The 21004-nt window shown below is 33.0% G+C and overlaps 1 protein-coding gene across 1 annotated transcript; it reads left to right on the forward strand.

The window, feature by feature from the left end:
- The first annotated feature begins 1452 nt into the window (after positions 1-1452).
- On the forward strand, positions 1453-19192 carry pins (G-protein-signaling modulator pins). Its single transcript, XM_088185485.1, has 10 exons — positions 1453-1597; positions 6965-7194; positions 7982-8260; positions 8336-8575; positions 8650-8914; positions 15414-15614; positions 15686-15939; positions 16147-16318; positions 16388-16534; positions 17356-19192. Exons 1-10 carry the CDS (start codon positions 1553-1555, stop codon positions 17407-17409), a joined length of 1887 nt encoding a protein of 628 aa, XP_088041611.1. The 5' UTR covers positions 1453-1552; the 3' UTR covers positions 17410-19192.
- Positions 19193-21004: the final 1812 nt, after the last annotated feature.

Consider the following 21004-nt stretch of genomic DNA (forward strand, 5'->3'; position numbering starts at 1 on the left):
AGCTAAAAAGAATGGGATGCACTGTATAAATTGTCGACTATAGAACACGGTTGTGACTAAAACGTGTTGGGAGCCTCAGTAATAGTAATAACTAATTTCAACATTTCGTTTAAAAAATGCGCAAAATATAAAATATTGGGGCGGCCAATGTTGGCACGCAGGTGGAAAACTTCTTAGGCGCGGACCTGGTTAGCGGAACTCTGATCTAAGCCAAGGTTCAATAAAGAAGAGCATTGTTCCCTAACCTTTTTTGTGCTATGCCCCACCGAAGCCTTTCTAAGAGTCGTATGCCTCCCTGCATAACATATACAATACATTTTTAATGTTCAATATTAAAAATTGAATTGTTCAATAAATAAAGCCATACATATTATGGTATTTTCGTTATAAATTAAAAAAACATAGTAAGTAAAATTTCAAAACATATAATTTAAATTTAGTACAAAATATCGTCAACTGAAAAAAAAAGAATGGGATCCTTGTTGCAAAGAAATTTTATGTCGGAATCTAATTTAGTTAGCTTCAGTCTTAAGTCCCTTCGATTTGTTATATCCAACTGATTTTTTTTCTTTAGCGACAAATCATTAATAGCACTAAATCTACATTCCACTAAATATGATGATGAAAACGGTAACAATAACTTTCTTGCATGTAATGTAATATTCGGATATTTGGTTTCAGTTTCCTCACAAAGCCATGGCATTACTCCTTTTATATTAAATACACTTTTGACCTAATCATCATTTTGCATTTTTGCTAGTTCTTCTTGATACCGCATATTTGAAATATCAATCAAATCCACTAACATTGGCTGCATCATCCAAGTTGGAAAATCAATCTCTTTCAAATCAGCAAATCGTTCCTTAAAATCAGCTAATAGAATTTTCAGATGGTTGAGAATAACAAGTTAGTCACTTCACATTGTTGGAGGAAGTAAAACTTTTCAAAATTGTTGTTGTAAATATTTTTCTGACATAATTTATAACGTGGGTACCTATGTATTAGTATTGAACGAGCTCTCCGAGAATGCATTTAAAAAAAGAATACTTCAAAGTAATCGGAAATCTAATAAATAAATATATAATATATGGAATAGTTGATAATTGCCGAGGTCTCCCATCTGAGGCGTGGTGCCTCACCGGTGAGGCATACGTCCCACGTTGGGGAACCCTGTAGAAGAAGAACCTCCGGCAGTGATTTGGAAAAGCGGCTATTCTCCTTATTTAGGACATAGGTAAGTAAAATAAATCTAGCTAGTATGATTTACAACGTCCGATAAAGAATACAATTCTAAAAGGAATAATATATCGTCGGCAAATAATAAAACAATATAATCGAAAAATAATATTTGCAATAATTTTATAAATTATTTAAATAAAGCAAAAATATTTTTCAGTCATATTGTCTAATCGAAATAATCGACTAATAATTTTTATCTCTAGCAACACCGTTAGTCACTTCGGCTGTCGGGTGCTGAGCGTCGTCGTTTTGTGGGCTAGCGTTTGTTTGTCTCCGCAATGAATGAGTGAGGGCCCGTTCGATCTACGCCAACATGTCGATGAGCGCCAGCGCCGAGAATCTGACCGGCGACAGCCAGGTGAGAGCGATAGTCACTATCGGTGATTCAACGTGACTCAACCCACCCGCTAATGGCCGCGGCCTTCTCCTTAATGCGCCTATCCTTAATAGGCGCAGCGATACGTGTCCGGTCTCTCGTGCTGCTTCGGCCCGTTATCTCATTGGCGGTTTTGTTTCGACTCCACATCAAAATTGAAAAGTTATTTTATATATTTTTTCATGAGACATGAACATAATTTTTTCAATTATTTTCTTTTAATAATGTTACTAGTAAATTGTTTAATTATGAAAAGAGAATAATGGAAATTTTGTATTTTAACCACCAAAGTTGCAGTTGAATTTTACTTTTATCTCTTCAATAGTCCAAAACATTGTTCTTTCAATTTCCTCTCTGTCTGCGGGATATCGAAGTGCAAAATCCAAGATTTATTATTCCATAATTCTGGTCGCTTTCTTTGGATGAATTCATGCAAACTGCAAGATAACACTTCATTACATTTGACATTGTAGTAAGAACTTGTGTGGACAATATTGTTATAATCGAATAAAAAGTAAGACGTACTTTACCATTTAATTGAACTTGACATGCTTGATTTATTTTGGCTTATTAAAGAGTTTCCATTGAGCGATTGGACTGCATAAATTGATTATGTAAATCCACATCGCCTATTTTCTTATTATACTCGAGTACACTGTCTGGTTTGATGGATTCCTTTCCCCTTATTGTTGTGTGAATCATTTCATGTTTGTGGAAAATTGATACCATGCTCACATTTTTCTTATCACACCATTTCATCATTGATACAGGACCAGAATGTTGTGCAATAACCTCTCCCTTTTTTATTTTTTTTTTTACCGATTTTGGACAGTTTTTTACTATTAAATTTAATGGTGCCCACGCAATCAGTTCTAAATATTGTTTTCAGTAAACTCGCCATATCTGGGCAGTTATAAATATTGTCCATCCATAAGGTGTGGCTATTATTTACACATGGCTCTAATAACTTCAAAACTATGGTCGTCGTTTTATTGGAATTTTCTGGAGCAATACCTCACGATAAATCCATAGTTTTTCCAGCATAAATTACAAAAGTTCACTAATACCCATTTTCCGAATGATTTTATATCGTACTTTGCAGCTTTCAAGCGTAAAACTTGTTTGAATCAGAAACAACTTTTCCATAATGTAAGGGACTCGTCGTTCGAAATGTTCAAATTAGGTTTATAAATAAATTCAAATTTATGTTACAGTTTTTCCATTACGGGGTACATTTTTTGAAGCCACGGCGGGCCATTATATTCCGCATTTTTGTCGGCGAAATGAAGAAATTTACAAACGGATGTCAATTTATCCCTACTCATTATCTTTCCAGTCAATATTTTAAAGCTTATTTTGAAAACCCAAAGCAGATGTGCATTCCCATTTTATTTATTGTTTTGAGTATGTAATACTTATTTTTATGACAGTTAAGGGTATACTTCCAAGATATGAGACCGACAAAGTCTATCCTAAAAGAAACAGTTCTAATCTTTAACAGATGTGCGAATTTACGAGACTATGGAAATACATATCTATTTCATAATCAATTATATTATCGGACGTGCCGGAATGAAGAGTGAAGAATGAAAAAACGATTTTAGTTAATTCAGCTACAATTTTAATTTCAAAACAAAGTATGTCCGAAAATTTTATAATTTAGATTACAAGATTTACAGCTAGAAATTATAATATAACACTATATTAAATATTTAATGTTGTCTCTGGCAATCAAATAAACATTTCTTTGTAGATTTTAATGAGTAAATCACGCGTATTACTTTTTCTATATTATTTTTTCACATTTGATTCTAGTTTTTGAATAAATTTGCATTATAAAATACAGCGTCGATTATAGGAAATAACGATTTCCTGATTTTTCTATTATTACTTATTATTATTATATTTTAATTCAAGGAATTTGCTATTTAAATTTAATTATTCATTATAAAATATATCTTTCATAAAAATTAAACTTGCAAACAAAATTCTAAATTTTTGGAATTTTTAAATAGTCAAGAAAAGAAAAAAAATCCGATCACTGATTTTTTTTCAAAAAAATCGACATAAAATAAGGAATAACAAAACTATCTAATAATGTTAAAAAACGCTAATGGGGGGGGGGGGGGGGCGACTGTACTTTGAAATATAACCTAATAAAGATCATTCTTTATGGGACTTGAATGTGTCAAAAATTGATATCCTTTGTGTATGCCAACAATTTGATATCATTGAAATGTGCCGAATGCCGTCTAGAAATATTCTACTATGTGTTTTTTGCTTACACCAACATAAAAACATATATGAATTCCTTTGAAATATTATAGTAGTAGCTGGAAACCGGCATCTATTGGCTATAAACTAAATATTTTTACAGTATGCATAGTTTTGAAAAAACGACAAATTGATCATTTCTTTGAATAAAAAAAATATTTGCAACTAAAGCTTGAATCCATTTTTTATGGTAATCATGTTATTTGAACGAAATCGCTAAACAATTACTCTTATAAATATATGATAAAACAGGGCACTGTTTTCGTCCGTCTTTATGTGTGGGATTTTTGATTTGCGTGCGATGCACGTCATACGTGCCTGAAGGGTAATAGACTCGCTTCATTCTGTTGTATTTTTATCAGTATTACTAGGTGTTTGACCTCTGAATATGGAACAATTTTGTATTCAAGCTATTGTACTCGGGTCAAAATATATCTGAAACGTTCTTAAATTTTTATTCATTGTCAATGTGATTTAAATACGTCCCTGAACTATCTTTTTCAGTTAATGTTATTGAACATCACATAATAACGCGGTCATTTACCCATTCTATATTTGCTATTTTGGGATAAATTTTGTGTAATAATTAGGCAAATTTGCATTGAGGATTTCAAATCTTTCAAGACTTTCATAATATAAACACTGGTAGCTTTATTGTTTATTTTATCGATGTACTATAGCTTTCATACATTTATTTAAAGAATGTCTTCCCATAGTTATTGCTATTGATACATAAGTTTGGAATAGCATAGTTCGTAAGGGCTAGTAGCCCAGAGGTCACGGGTTTTGGTACCAGCAGCACACTCGAATTTTGCTGTGCTATAGCGCTGTTTTCGCTAACTAAATAGTGCTAATAGCACTATAACAGTTAAACTGGCTAAAATGCACTCAATATTCATAAGCATACATATATTGTAAATAAATCTCGCTGACACATTGGAGCTTGGTGAATTTTTTTAGGAAAACTTTTATTGAAAATAATCAATAAATAAAAATACATTAGGCTTCGTGATGTCACATTTTTTAAAAGACCCCCTACCCCCACCCCGTCACATATGCTGTTTTTGTAAATATTATTTAAAATTATATTTAAAAAAAGTCTATTAGCTAAATATAGTGATTGTGATAATATAATATGTATTTTATTGATAGTAATAAAGAGGATTTTATATTGGATTTAGTCTCCTCCAATGAAAAAAGTTGTATTGAAATTAGGTCTAATGTACTAAATCAAAAGTAGAAATTTGATTTAAATAATAACGATAGTGTCGTCTCAAATAAGAGCAACACCACTCTATATTGGAGAATTATAAAAGACAATGATAGTGTGCCTTTTAAATTTCTATATTCGTCAGATGATAAAAGTTCTGGACTTCTAGTTTCTTCAAATTGTATTCAGCCTATTGATAATTTTATAGTGATGACCTAATTAGCAAAATAGTTTGTAAAGCAAATAAATACGCAAATATGAGAATTTCCAACACAACATTATCTTGAAGGTCAATATGGAATGATTGGACTAAAAATTAACCTTGATTGGATAAAAGCGTTTCTTAGAGTCATTTTAAATATGGGATTGTGGCCTGCAAAATATATTTCTATTCGTCATAGTTGCAACTTTCCATTTTTCTGGGATATTTTTAAAATGTATATATCAAAAGTATTGATTCACTTTTTGCCTTATTTCGGACACATTACATCAGAAATTTTGATAATTCAAAATATCCTTTTATAACTAATATTGTTTTAGCCTTATTTAATAATGTAAAACAATATTTACCGGATGTAGATGGTTTTCACGTGTAAACCGATAGATACTACACTTATTTATATCTTTCTAGTCTTCTAAAAAGTAATTTTACTGGGTTTGTTATTCCTAATTAAAAAAGGAGAAAGTATTACTTGTAGATATCAAGCAGTTATGATTTTAGCGTGGTTAGACTAACATGGTTAGACTATTTGTTTTGGCTAAAAGGCTTGGTTGAAGCAGTGAAAATATCTGTGGCTATAATTGAATTTATTATAATTACACAAAAAGCATGCGAGGGGGTAGATATCGTAGACCAGTATGCTTCTTATTGTTTTATCAGAAAAACATTGAAACGGTGGCGAAAACTATTTTCTTGGGGTTTAAGAAGCAAGTGTGGTCAACGTTTATATTTTATATAAAAAAAACATGATGCTAAACAATTAATTTAAAAAAATGTAAATATTTGTTAATAAACATGACACATATGCCATTGGCTGTGAATAGGGATTCCAATCCCGGGATCCCGAACGATTTTCAATACCCGATGAGTCCCGGGATTATAAAACATAATCCCGAATTTTTTGGATTGATTGATTTATCAAGCACAATCGAATTATTATTGACAAAATCGTTATATTTCGTATACAAACTTGCGCGAGTTGCACGTGTCATCTGTGAATCTTTGAGGCTGTGAGTCTGAACGTGCTTCTTCAGCTGTAAGCTGCTTAGGAACCAAAATCAGATCAAGGCTAAATGATGAAACACTTGATGCTTTGATGTTACTTCGTGAGTTTTTTCCAAAATAATGTTTTCCATTAACTGTGTCTATGAATGTACATATGTACATACATTGTCAAAAGTTAATTTTTTATCTTCTCAAATAAATAAATAAAACCTTCCCTTTTTTATTTTTATTATATTATTTTCTATTTTAAGTCCAAGACTAAAATTATACGTACTTTAAACATTGTACGTTATAAAAAACGGATGTAAAAAAATATTGTATTATTCATTTTAAATTATTTTTATCGATAAAATAACATGAAAATTATCCCGGGACTGGTCCCGGGATCCCGGGATCGACTAATTGCAATACCGAAATCCCGGGATCGAAATTTTGGCCCGGGATTGGAATCCCTAGCTGTGAACAATTGTTCGGGATATGACACACATGATGTGTAATCGGCCTGTAAAGTGTTATGGTTGAAAATCGTTTCGCTTCTTTGATGTAAGGACTAAAAAATTTACATAATTGCCATTGATAGTGAAAGCTTTAAAACAAAGTAATTTTGCATTTTAAAAACTGTTTTGTTTTATCATTTTAGAGTTGTGATGGTGGCTCCATGTGTCTGGAACTAGCGTTAGAAGGTGAGCGACTATGCAAAGCCGGAGACTGTAGGGGCGGAGTTGCGTTCTTTCAAGCAGCCATACAAGCCGGCACAGACGATCTGCGAACATTGAGTGCCATATACAGCCAACTAGGAAATGCTTATTTTTATCTCGGCGATTATAATAAAGCAATGAAGTATCATAAGCATGACTTAACCTTAGCTAGGTTAGTTAGTCGAATTTTTTTCTTCTTATTTGTGTTTGTGTGATTGAATATGTGTGGATTAGTTTAATTAGCAGTTAGTGTATTTAGATTATTTGTCGTTTTAGAATGTGTGAGCGGTTGACAAATATGTTAGGAGTATTTATGAAATAACCACGTATATGCATAACGATGGAACATACTGTTTGGATTTATTTTAAAGACTTCTTAAATTATTAGAGTAGATTTTCATAAAAAGATTGCCTCCATAGTTATAGTACTGTAATCAATAATTAATAAATCAATGCGTATTGCAATAATAGATAGTGTTGTGGATGCTGAAAAGTCAACACATAGAGAGTACATATATTGAATATACTGAAATTACATATGAAAAATATAATTTAATGATTATATATAATTAATTAAAAAAAATATTAATCTAAATCTATATATTAATGAATTGCGCAAAAATATTGTTGTGTTTTGTAAAATCAGACAGTATGTTACGATATATATATACATATATAAATCGATATAATATTCATTTTTTGTTTTTAGAGTTTTTCAATTGATTAGAGACATCGGCATGTAAAAGCTAATTAAATGTAAACATTCTTAGGACGTTTTAGTGTGTTTGAATTTGAAGGAAGCATATTTCACGAAAACGTCATCAATACGTTAAAACGCATTAGGTTTTTATTCTTAATTTATCATTTCTGCATTAGTATGAATGTTTTGTTGGTTGACCTTTGTTTCATTTCTTTGCTAAATCTGACAAATTTGCTGATAGTGCTATTTATATTTTCAGAACTCTGGGCGACAAACTCGGCGAAGCAAAGTCATCTGGTAACCTTGGAAATACTTTAAAAGTAATGGGAAAGTTTGATGATGCCGTGACGTGCTGTAAGCGTCATTTGGAGATATCTCGCGAGCTGGGCGATCGTTTGAGCGAAGGTAGAGCTCTTTATAACCTCGGAAACGTTTATCACGCTCAAGGAAAACAACTGGGGCGTGTGGGTCAAAACGACCCTGGGCAGTTCCCCCAAGAGGTTAGGGATTGCTTGAATCAAGCCCTGTCCTATTACGAGTTAGTACATGATTAATTAATAAATATTAGAAAAGTGTTTTGTGCTTATAAATTAATGTTGAACTCTCTTTTCAGACAAAATTTGACTTTGATGACTGAATTGGGTGATAAGCAAGCTTGCGGAAGGGCTTGCGGTAATCTCGGCAACACTTGCTATTTGCTCGGTGATTTTGTTCAGGCCATTGTGTATCACACGGAGCGTTTGCAGATTGCTCAGCAGTTCGGTGACAAAGCGGCCGAGAGGAGAGCGAACAGCAACCTCGGAAATTCGCATATATTTCTAGGACAGTTTGAGAATGCTGCCGAACATTACAAGTGAGGACTGGATATTGCATTCAGCTTGATATTTTTGGTTTGTTCGTTGACACTATTAATTTGTGATGTTCCAGACGGACTTTAGTGTTGGCGCAAGAATTGGGAGATGTCGCTGTAGAAGCTCAGGCTTGTTACTCGCTGGGCAATACTTACACACTGTTAAGGGAGTATTCTTTGGCAGTGCAGTATCACGTGAGACATTTGTCGGCTGCTCAGCAACTCGGAGACAGAGTCGGCGAAGGCAGAGCAAGTTGGTCGCTCGGAAATGCCCACGCTGCTTTGGGCAATCATGAAAAAGCTCTATATTTTGCTCAGAAGCATTATGAAATATCAAAAGAGGTGAATTACAATTGTGAATTTCGTTTATGTGTAGATTTTGTATTTTTTTAAAACTGCTATAGGTGGTAACACTTTCATTTTTACTCAAATTAAAAAAAAAAAATTTTTGCCTCCATAATCAAAATAATAAAACACAAACCGCATTAAAATTAAACACATTAATTTGAATGTGTAAGTGTCGGATGTTTATAAAGACATACATTTTAGCATTGAAATATTTTGAAACTTTCTAAAAACAACAAAAACTGACCAACCCGAAAAACAAAGTTACGTACTACAGATGTGGCCAATTGAAAGTTTCATAGGCAATATATTATGAATTCCATTATTAAAATGTATTCTTTCCTTTATACTTGTTCTATTGTATTTTTTTATGATTGAGTGCATCTGTGGTAATAATTTACACGATAATTTAACTTGTAAAGCCTCCTCAGTTACACCTTAGCTTTGGTTATGTAAAGACAAACCCAAAATCATGGAGAGATCTAAACAAATGTCAATCACGGTAAACTCTAAAATAATATCATATCTTGAAGAAAAGGTTTCAATTCTAGAGATAGCGCGAAGAGTGGGGCTTAGTGGTTCTGCTATTCGAAAATTTATTAAAAAATGTCGTGAAACAGGAATTCTAGAGAGGGTGCAAAGGGGTGGTCGGAAGCGTATGACGTCTGTTTGAGAAGAATGCAGAATAAAAAAAATCGATTCAAAACTGCTGCTGAAATACAAACAGAATTGCAATCTACTTCAAACTTGAATATTTCGAGTCGGACAGTGAATAAACGTTTGGTTGAAGCTGGATTTAAAGCGGGAAACCCAGCAAAACAAAAACACTATTTATTGAGAAAATGAAAAACAATTGCCTTGAATGGGCAAAAGCTCATCGTCATTGGACCGTCGAAGATTGGAGAAGAGTGGCTTTCTCCGACGAATCCAAATCTAATTTGTTTGGAGCAGATGGTAAGCGACTGTGCGCCGTAGAAAAAGCGAAAGATTTCATTAATCGATTCATCAAACACTTGCCCTATGTGATGATCTGGGGGTGCATGACATGACGGTTAATGGATTGGGCTCTGTAAATATCGTCCAGGGCACCATGAATGCAAAAATATATAAATTGGTTGTATAAAACGACTTTATTCCAACCCTTGAGGAACTTTCCCAACATACTGCTGAACCCATTTTGCAAGACGATTCTGCGCCATGCCATTGAGCTCGTTCTGTGAGTCCAAATATAGTTTTTACATTCAAACTTTCATTAAATTAATACCTCTGTGTGCTGCTGTGGACTTTCTCAATGGCCGGAATTGAATGTTGCTTTTAAATTAATACAAATAATGTTTAATGTTAATACACTCATACCTCGCTTTACGGCCTAGATACGTTCCACGAAACTTGGCCACTAAGCGAAAAGCCGTATAACGAATCAATTATTCTAATACAAATTCATACAAATTCAATGGGATCGGTTCCAAATTTGTTAAATATGTAACATGGTTTATCATTTAAAATGCATTTTATCTTTTTATTTCATTTAAATCAAAAATACATACATAACAAGTACATACATTTGTACATAAAATTATAACAGACTCCAAAAACCAACAATAATCCATAAACAAAAATGAAACAACTTCATGTTACATAAAATATGTGTATGAATAGATACATATTTTTTTTTAAAATGGCTTTAATCTGAAGACGATGAAGAAATGGTAACCTGCAGATCACTGTCGTTCTCATTTTTCGCTGGTAAGAATAGGCCTGGCTTAAAAAAATTGTCCAATGTTGTTTGTCTTGCCTTTTTGTCTCTTTCGTTCTTCAGTGATTAATAACAGCTAATGGCTGAGTTAATTCCTCGAGAAACTTTAGCGCTGCGTTCGACGTCAGGATCGTTTTCAAGGAAGATGTTTATTCCTTGTTCGAAATAGGAAAAAGCTGTTGACAATTTTTTTGATGTTAGATGTTTGGATACAACAGGCTCTGTCTCTTCATCAAATGCCGGTTCTGCTTGCAACTGAATGAGTTCCTTATATGAAAGGGGTTCCCTATCAGCTTCAAGTAGATCAAGCACATCACGTTCGTTCAAACCTTCAAAGTCGAGATCATGTGCTAGATCCAAAATGTTTTGCCTAATTTCAGGAAGGCAATTAACTTCTGCATCAGTACTTTTTACACATTCTGGCCATATTTTTTTCCAAACATGGTTCATTGTTGTTAGTTTTAATTCCTTCCATGATTCACTGATGCTGTCAACAGCGTTCTTGATGTTATAGTTTTTCCAAAATGTTTTAATTGAAGATTTACCATCGGTTTCCCTTATAAGTTGTCGGAAAGTTTGGCGTAGGTAATATGCCTTAAAAGTGGCTATTGCACCCTGATCCATTGGTTGGATCAGAGCTGTTGTATTTTTCGGAAGGTACTCAATCATAAAATCTTCAGATAGTTCGGATAAATTAGTAGGATGCCCTGGTGCATTATACAAAATTAGCAAAGCCTTGTTGTAGTTATTGTCTCGCAAATATTTTTTCACTTCTGTGCAAAAGTGATTTTTGAACCAATCCTCTAAAGTACCTTTAGTCATCCAAGCTTTCTTGTTGGATCTCCATATGATGGGTAATTGATTTTTATTTAGTCCTTTAAGAGGCCTTGGATTTTCGGACAAATATATTAAAAGTAGTTTTAGCTTAAAATCACCCGCGGTATTTGCACCAAGTAGCAAAGTTAATCGTTCTTTAGACACCTTATAACCAGGCGCAGATTTTTCGGTTTTTGAAATGTACGTGCAATCAGGCATTCTCTTCCAATAAAGCCCTGTTTCGTCTACATTAAACACTTATTCAGGTTTATGACCACCTCTTTCAATAATTCCCTTTAAAATGTTTGGATATTCCTTAGATGCGGCCTCATCAGCGCTAGCTGCTTCACCTTTCATTTTAAAATTATGCAAATTAAATCTATTTTTAAATTTTTTAAAAAATCGACATCGAAAAAAAGTTTTTTTGCCGTTATAGCGAAACATTTTAGGCCGTAAACCTAAAACGTGCCTTAATTGAAGAGGGCCGTTATAGCGAAAGGCCGTATAAAGAGCGGCCGTATAGCGAGGTATGGGTGTACTCTCTAAAATAATTTATAATGGTAATATTTTTTGAGTATACTGAGTTGTAAATGAAACTTCGTACTGATTTAAATTTTGAAACACTTGCTCTACTGTTTTAAATATTAAAATAATTAGTCTAGCTACTTTTAACTATTTTTTATAACAAAGAATTATGTGCGTTTGCACTTTTTTATCATTCATATGTATTCGAATATATTCGAGTAATCGAATATTTTATAGTTAAAAATAACTATATTTATGAACTATATACAATGTCATGTTACACGTAATACATATATTAGGTAAAGCTAAAAGAAATTTCGTTTTTAAATTAGTTTATTAGATCCGCGCAAAACATTCAAAGAATTATCAGAAGGGATTGACTGTCCTGGTCGACGATAAAAGATCATTTGAAAAAGCTCGGCAAAAAAAAACGGTAGGAGTTTGGGTTCCGCATTGTCTATCATCGTCGATTTTGGATCAATGTGTGACAATTTATTCTTTGTTGCTGAACAGGTATGAAACCGATCCATTTCTGGGACAATATGTTAATGGAGATTCCACATAAAAGAATAATGGCTTTCTCTAGGCCAAACTCCAGTTCCAACATTTCGATCATCTTTGAATTTGGTGTCTGGTAGAATATTTCGGGTGTTATTCATTATGAATTATTAAAACCTGGTCATACCATTAAAGCCAAACTTTATTGTACTTAATTGGAGAGACGGAATTATTAAAAAAAGATTAGTCCTACTTAATGATCAACGGCAATCTTACAACACGATAATGCAATACCGTATGCAGCGAAAATTACACAGGATATAATAAAGAAAGTGGATCTAAAATTTTATCACAACCGCATTATTCTACTGACAGCACTGTCGGTCTATGGAACATTCGCTTCGAAAATAAAATTTCAATTTAAAAGATGATGACTGAAAACATCTAGATTCCACATTTTTAAATTAAAACCGCAAGAATTCTACAAAAGAGGCATCGAAAAATTACCCAACTTGTGGCAAAATATCATAAATAACAGTGGAATAAATATTGTATTTTTTTCACTAAAAAAAACGTTTTTCTTCTCTTCTTCGTACGCATGCATGCACACATAGTTTTCCACGAATTTGTTCACACCGAACGTTACCAATACTAAATCCACACTGGTTTGAGAGTAGAGTGACCGTACTTTGGAAATTGAATTAAAAATAAACCCTCCTTTTGGACATTAAGAAACTCATAAACAAAGTGTCAAAACATGTCATTATTACCATCTTAAATACAGAGAATCCATACATTTTTGTGCATTATGGTTGTGCAAACAATATGCCTTCGAACGACAAAAAAAGACAACCCTTGCATTCTTTGACCTTCGAAATCTGTTCATCTAGCAAATTTCAGTATTTGACCACTTCCAGGTCGATTTATTCAAAGGTAATCGTTCAAAAAAAAAACGAATTCTTTTATTGCTTTAAATTAAAGTATATTATCACAAAAAATAATAATCTTTGAAAGCCATCAAAATTTATAATTTAAATATTTTTTTTATGAATCAAAATATAAATAGTATAAATATGCATTCATTTCTCGCAGATCCAAGAACAGCTGTTCTTGGAGGAATATTCGAAATAGTGAAAATTGTGTGTTTCCGCATGTGAGCCTACAAAATTTAATTTCGTGTATAGAATCGTATTTTTATCATGTATGGGCTGTCCTGCAAATATACAGGAACATCCAAAATACAATGACTTTTTTCCCACACATGCGTGAGCGCCTGGGTGTGGACATATTTCGTTGGTCGAATGTAAAGCGCGATAATTGGTCGAATGATTTCTACACGGTTGTGATTCGCTGGAGCCCTCCACAACCTGCGGTTTAAAAGACCTGACCCCACTGTAGAGGGGCAAACGGCAAGAAGACGAGGCAGCCGACAGACGACAAACAGCGACGAGCAACACGAGACCTCAGAAGGCCATCTCAAGGACATTATTCCTCCACCAGGTTCTCTATCAGCACTCATTGAAAAGCACATACAGGCGGCCCTCGACTTTCGCACATAATTGGTTCCTGAAAATGTGTGCGAAAGTTGAATGTTCGAAAGTAGAGGGAAGTAAAAAAATTGAAATTGTGTATTTTAAAATATTTATTTATCAAGTAAATATAAGATGTTTAAGAGGCGTTTAAGTGGGGTTTGCGGGTGATTCCTTTGAAAAGTTATCAAAAGCTAACTGTTTTCCACTATTCTTTTTCTTTTCTTCATATAGTATTTCATAACATGCTATGTCTTTATTGATTGCCCTACACACTTGAGATATGCGTTCTCCATTGGGTTCACAATCTTCCATAATATTTAAAAATTTGTCAAGATGCGTGAAGGCTTCATTCATGTTTTTCATTGTTAAAGAGTTTTCCAAAATAAACCTGTCTCATCTACATTAAATATTTGGCTAGAGGAATATTCTCCATATTCTTTAAAGATTGTGGAAATATATCTTTAATTTCCACAATTTTGAACGTATTCCTTAATTATATTTTTTTTTTGCAAAATTGAACATATCGTAGACCTGTTTGTTTCATACGAACGTTCGATTGAAGCAAAAGATTCACCGCTATCAGAATGTCTAATAATCTGTCCATCTTTGTGAAGTTTATGAGTCCTTGATTTCTTTTTGCTCGCATCAACACTGAAGTTTTTCCGTTTCTCACTCATGTTTATAATTTTTTTAAAAAAAAATTTAAATTTAAAAAAAATGTTTTTTTTTTTAAAGTGTGCGAAATAGCGAAAGTCGAACGTTTGAAAGTCGAGGGCCGCCTGTACAACTCTACAATAGTTTGTTTCGATATATGTAATAATGAATAAATTGTTACCAGCGTTCTGGCGTCTCTTTCTGGCTGCGATGTTACACCCCTCGGGCCGCAAAACCTTAAAATATATACACACCTTTTTGCATTTTCAGTGCTGTACGAACATAGCATTGTCTACATAGATTTGAAGCATTTTCTGTTAATGCTAGTAAAGCTAGCATATTGCTTGTAATGTCTCAAGATATTGTCCATGATATAGACTGTTATAATTTTTTTTATACTTAATGATTTTTCCAAAATCTTGAATTGAATCCGGTCATGCACCCGGTTATTTGTTGGATCTTAATTGTACGAAAATAGGCAGGCACAAAATACAAATTCACAAAGAAATGTCCTTGGCAGTTGAACTATTGAATAAACAACAAACGTTCAAACACGTAGATGTTGGCTCTGACGACACAAAGGAAGATGTCAAAAAACTATTATAATAAATGTCACTTTCGGGTTGAATTATTTTTTATGCCATTGAACTCGGATGACGAAATAACTAGCGAATGATCATATAAAAGTTAATTTTAAAATATTGTTATTTTACAGTTGGGCGATTCGCTCGGTATCGCAACAGCGCAACTGAACATGAGCGATCTACGCAAGGTCCTTGGTCTTCCGCCACTCGACTCACCCACTGGGAGTGATATGATCGAAGACATCGGAAACGCAAACAACAGCGCTACTTGCGACAACATTTTGACTTCCAGAGTTAGAAGGCAGTCGATGGAGCAGCTAAGTCTTTTGCAGGTTTTTGTTAATTGCTTGCTAGTTAAATTTCATTGCCGCTTCGTATTCGTCATTCGTATACTTTTCATCAGCTCACACCGGAGGCTAAACCGTCACACGCCGGTCAGTCGAAGAAGTCGACACACAAAGCTTTGCTCAAAGGACAGTCTGAAGACGGACCGCCTGAGTCGTTCTTCGACCTGCTCAGCCGTTGCCAGTCGGAGCGAATGGACGATCAGAGAGCGACTCTCGGTCAAGCTGGAAAAGAAAACCATATGATGAAAGCTCCGAAGCAACAATCCAAGTTACAAAGATCCACTAGCAATGACAATAAGCAAAATGTTAGGTGAGTGTTTTGAGATTGGACGTTAGGGCACTGCTGCGGTTATCTTTGCTAAACAAATTCTTGGCATAGACTGGAGCCGTAATGTAAATTTTTATTTTTAAATTTACGTTTGCGATGATGGCGGTGAATTTTTTTAAATTGTAAAAATTGCTTGCGTATTATTAAACTAGTTTTGTGATTGATTTTCTTTCTTTCTGGCTTACTCAGCACCAACTGCGAGGCTATGCTGGAGATGATCTTGGATCTGCAATCCGAACGAATAGATTCTCAACGTGCTTGTCTGAATCCACCTAAAAAGCTAGCTACGACGAGTCAACAAGGCAAGTCGACGACTGAAAAGCCCGATGATGAATTTTTGGATATGTTGGCCCGAGTTCAAGTATAACCTAATTATTTTAGTCAGTATTATAGTCTCGGAAGCTTACTAATAATTTTTTATTCCAAATAGGGATCAAGGTTGGAAGATCAGAGGTCAGAGTTGCCGAGGACGAACGCCGCCAATGCAGCAAACAAAGCGGTGACAGTCCCAGATGAAGATTTTTTCTCGCTCATTATGAGGATGCAAGGCGGCAGAATGGAAGATCAGAGAGCTACGGTAGAGTTTATTTAAAATAATATATTTAAAAACCCCGCAGTACGATTATATTAACACTATACCTGCCACTGAAAATTCAAGTGCTGATACAGGACTGGCTGCTATTTTTTTAAAATTATACAGTAGCGTGCAAAAAAAAACATTTCGTATGAAACTAAAATTGTATTATAGTTTTAAATAATTTTATGTTTTTTTTTTTTACTATTTAAGTTTTTTTTTGGAAGTATTACACATAAAAATAAAAATTTAAAAAAATAAAAGTGTATAAATTATATAAAAAAGTATAAAAAAATATAACAAATTTTTTTTTTAAAGTAATATGTGATCTTTCTAAACATAGCTAATTTTTATTTCAAAATTTAAATGAAAAGCCCATGTAAATATAATAATTTATTCAATACGATTGTTCCACATAGCAATCTGCTGAATTAAAAAAAAACAATTAGAAAAATGTCAAGCATCATATTATAAAATTCGAGAAGAAATGCAGATAGAAGAATATGATCCTGTTATTAATGAAAGTGGTGATGAAATTAAGGCATTAAAAAGGTATGGGAAAAAAGTTTGATTAGCTGATTTCGTTAAATTCACAAAATACAGTTGAAAGCAAATTTTGTTTGGGTGCCTAGTCTATACATATGAAAAATTAAATAAAATAAAGTTAATAACTTTATTTTATTTAATTTTTCACATTCTGTGGAAGAGTGCAGTTAAAATGTTATCGCTTTCAGGTCTTCCCAAAGCCATTTTATTTCAGAAATATATTTAAATTAATCGGATGTTGTATTTTTAATCATTAAACATACGTCTTGTAATTTCAGGTGCCATTACAAGAGAATCGGAAACAGATTAACCCACCAACTGCCAAAAAGTGAACTGTCACAAAGTGAATGAAGAATATATGTAACAATGTGTCTGTGCGCGTGTAGTGTGCATTATTGCATTTGATTTAGACTAAAATTTGCCAAAAAATAAAATAGATACCCAGTGAACGGTTTTAGGATAAAATTCGGTATTTTTTTATGTTTAGATATAAAACGAGCTAGTACTTGTAACAATGACATGATTTAAATGTTCACTCACATACTTCACACGCATGCACATACATATTATATGTATATGTTATATTAATGGGAATTTTTTAAAAATTCCTTACTCGTGTTAAATTAGCGTTAAATTAAATACGCACACATTTTCGAAGGTAAAAATTACAGGCCTTAACGACTTTTAAGCGACATCGATTTAAAACAGTTACGAATTCCTTACTTTTTTATAATAATAAAGATAATAATAATAATAGTTGCCATTTTATGCGTATACACATTCATTGGTATATATGAATGTGTAAAAAATATGTTATAAACTTGTATGACGCGTTTTATAATAAAGTGGATATGAATAGCAAGATGATATACTTTATAGAAATTTAGGCTAAGAGGTTTGCTTAATTTTTTAGCATTGAAAACAATCATATTTAATGAATACTTTTTTATACTTTTTTATTTAATTAGCTTGGCCGTGTTCGTGTGCACTTATTGGTGAACGTACACATTATATTCTTAGGTTTTTTTTATTATTTACTTATTAATATGCCATATTTTATATTTTGAAGAATTTACATTTTTTTTATTATGTATTATTATTATGTTAGTTAGATCATGTATATTTTTATTTTGGTGCATATTTATTTTGATATGTTTTTTTATTACGTAATAACTCATATGTTGTATAATATGATGCTGCACACTCGACAATTGTAATAATAACAAATTAATCTTAAAACTATAATTCCAGCATGATATTTTTACGTGGTAGTGTGCCAAAATTAGATTCTAAGTTACTGTGGAGCTGCGCAAGAAGTAATGAAATTTTGCTTACACTGGACAACAAAGCTTCGTTAAAATACAGTTAAACTCGGTTAAATTAGAAAATTGATATACATTCCTAGTTATAACTCTTAGTTTGAGTTGATTTTTGCACCGATGCCATAAGTTTGTGTTAAAAATTAAGTCATAAATCGAAAACAATAAAACACTGCAGCTGACGATGACTTTGAAACCGACCAGCGGTTTTACTCATTTAGTGTGGACGCTGTTACATAAATTTCGAGAGTTCAGTACTGTTTTGAAATAACAGGGTTTACTGTATCCACTAATATTGGAAAAGGTTTTAGCCTTTCTTTTCATTAGTGTAAACAAATTGGACTGAAAACAAGTGTATCGTTTGAATAATCAAATATTGTCTCATTGTAATCAAACCAAAACGTCCATCCCTGCGTTGATAAAAGAGGGTTGTTCTATATTTATAAAAACATGCTAGATTTTTTATCTAAAATAAATTAATAAATTTTTTTCGTCTACTTTTTGAGCTATTTCAATTTTTGTGACTTAAATAACCGAACGGTTTAAAATTGTTGTCCAGTGTTATCAGTCGCCAAAAATGGCGATTGGCGATTGAACTGTCCAATTTTGACGATATTAAATATATTTTTTAAAGTGTAGCTTTCATCTCCGCGGGTGCCATAATTTTTCAATACAAATAAAATGTAAAAACGTGTCCGCCATTTATTCGACTTAACCTACAAGTATTTAAAATTGTCTTTTATTAACGATTATTGTATTACGATGATTATAATATATGAAAATCATGACTTATAAACTGCCTTTTTCATTAATATCAACACTATCAACTCTCCCTCCAATTCATTTCGCTACCTTTTTCTTGTTACATTTTCTATTTCGGAATTTTACATGTGAGTGGGTGACGAAAAAGGAGTAATTCAGGCTTTTAAAATTTACAAGAATTATTTGTTTAAATGAGTTATATTAGATAGTATCTGGAGACACAGTGGTTACATAAGTGTGCTCCGTCGAACCTCTGGAGGACGTAGTGGTGCTGGATCTAATCTCTGCGGATGTAGTTCTGAGGGGCGCCGATAAAGGTCTTTCTTCGGAGGAGTATACCGTGTGGGCCTGACCAGCAAAAGGCAAAGCATCGGCGATGATTAAAACTGAGTGTCAGATTTGCTCGAATCTGTTTTCAATGGAATTTAGAAGGGAGGGGTTCTCGGAACCAGAACTTCATATATTTGAATGAGCCCTTGTATAATATATTTTGCACAACATAATGGAACTCCTTAAATATTCTTAACATAGCACATACATATTTTTATACGCTACCAGCAAACTGACTGATGATCGCTTTGTATGTAGTCTTGTCTTCCCCGCTACTATCTGATGCGGATTGTCGAGTTCAAGTAACATTATTTTTAAATATGATTATAGTTAAACATCATCCCAAGCTCAGTATAGTAACATTTGGCCAATTTGGTCATTTTGGAAATATGAAAATTTTTCAGTATTTCGATTTAATTGTTTTTTTTTGAAGAGAGAAAATTGTCTTCGTCCACTGCAAGTTGACAATGGCTGCTGCTGTAATTAAAGCTAAAACAACATTAATTCATTTTTATTTATATTTTCACGATATTTTTAGATAAAACACATTTATTGGGGTGCCCATTATTATGGCCAAGACCAAGACCGTATATACAATGAAATCTCGGATTGCGAATAACTTGGTTCACGAATATTTTGCAATACTAGCAAATTTTTAAATCAATTTTGACTTAATGACTTATGTCTTGCAATACGAGCAGATACGTATGATTAAGTTATAAGTCGAAGAAACAACGTACGGTTTTGAATTAGGTGATTAAATATATGCGTAATATGAAGCGAAGAAGCTACTGTTGCAAGATGGTGTGGCCTCTCAATGAAGATCGATCTATTGAACAACTATTTAAAAAAATGTCTGATAACAAAGATGCTTTCCGTATATTGCAAGCATTAAACTATCTATAATTGTTAGTTCTCTAAAAGACTGACACAATAAATGACTTGAGCGTAGCTGTAAAATTCAAATAATCAAACATCCGGAAAATATATTTGACCTTGCTCCTACAGGTTTTTATTTATTTGGATAACTTTTACAACAATGACGAGATAAAAAAGGTCACATAAACAAATTCATTGAGTTTTTTTCTCAGCAATATTATTAGTTATATTTCCATCTCGATTTTGATGTAAAAATAAAATAAGATGAAATAAAATTATTTTTTATATTATAGAAATAATTTTCACATCTTACGGCCAGGGAAAAAGCCTACGCATTCTTCGTGAGAATTAATATGTCGCGAATATGCAATAAAAGCGCAATAAAGCAAAACGCTGTTAGCCTTTACGACTCACTGACAAGCGCACTTTAGTTATGCTGAAAGACGCGGCAGTAAAATATTTCAAGGAACTATCACCCCAAATCAATAATCAACAATGGTGTCTTAACACAAAAAAAATGGTATGGCATTGACGATTCTGACAGCTGGTGGAATGCAGAACTATAAATGCAGTGTTATCAAATCTCGTAAACGGTTAAAAGACAATACAATTTCACCCCTCAAATCGTCGCAATTAG

This window comes from Plectrocnemia conspersa, unplaced genomic scaffold, assembly GCF_051122295.1.
Source record: "Plectrocnemia conspersa isolate PC_06_02 unplaced genomic scaffold, ASM5112229v1 ptg000005l, whole genome shotgun sequence".
In the NCBI taxonomy this organism is placed as follows: Eukaryota; Metazoa; Arthropoda; class Insecta; order Trichoptera; family Polycentropodidae; genus Plectrocnemia; species Plectrocnemia conspersa.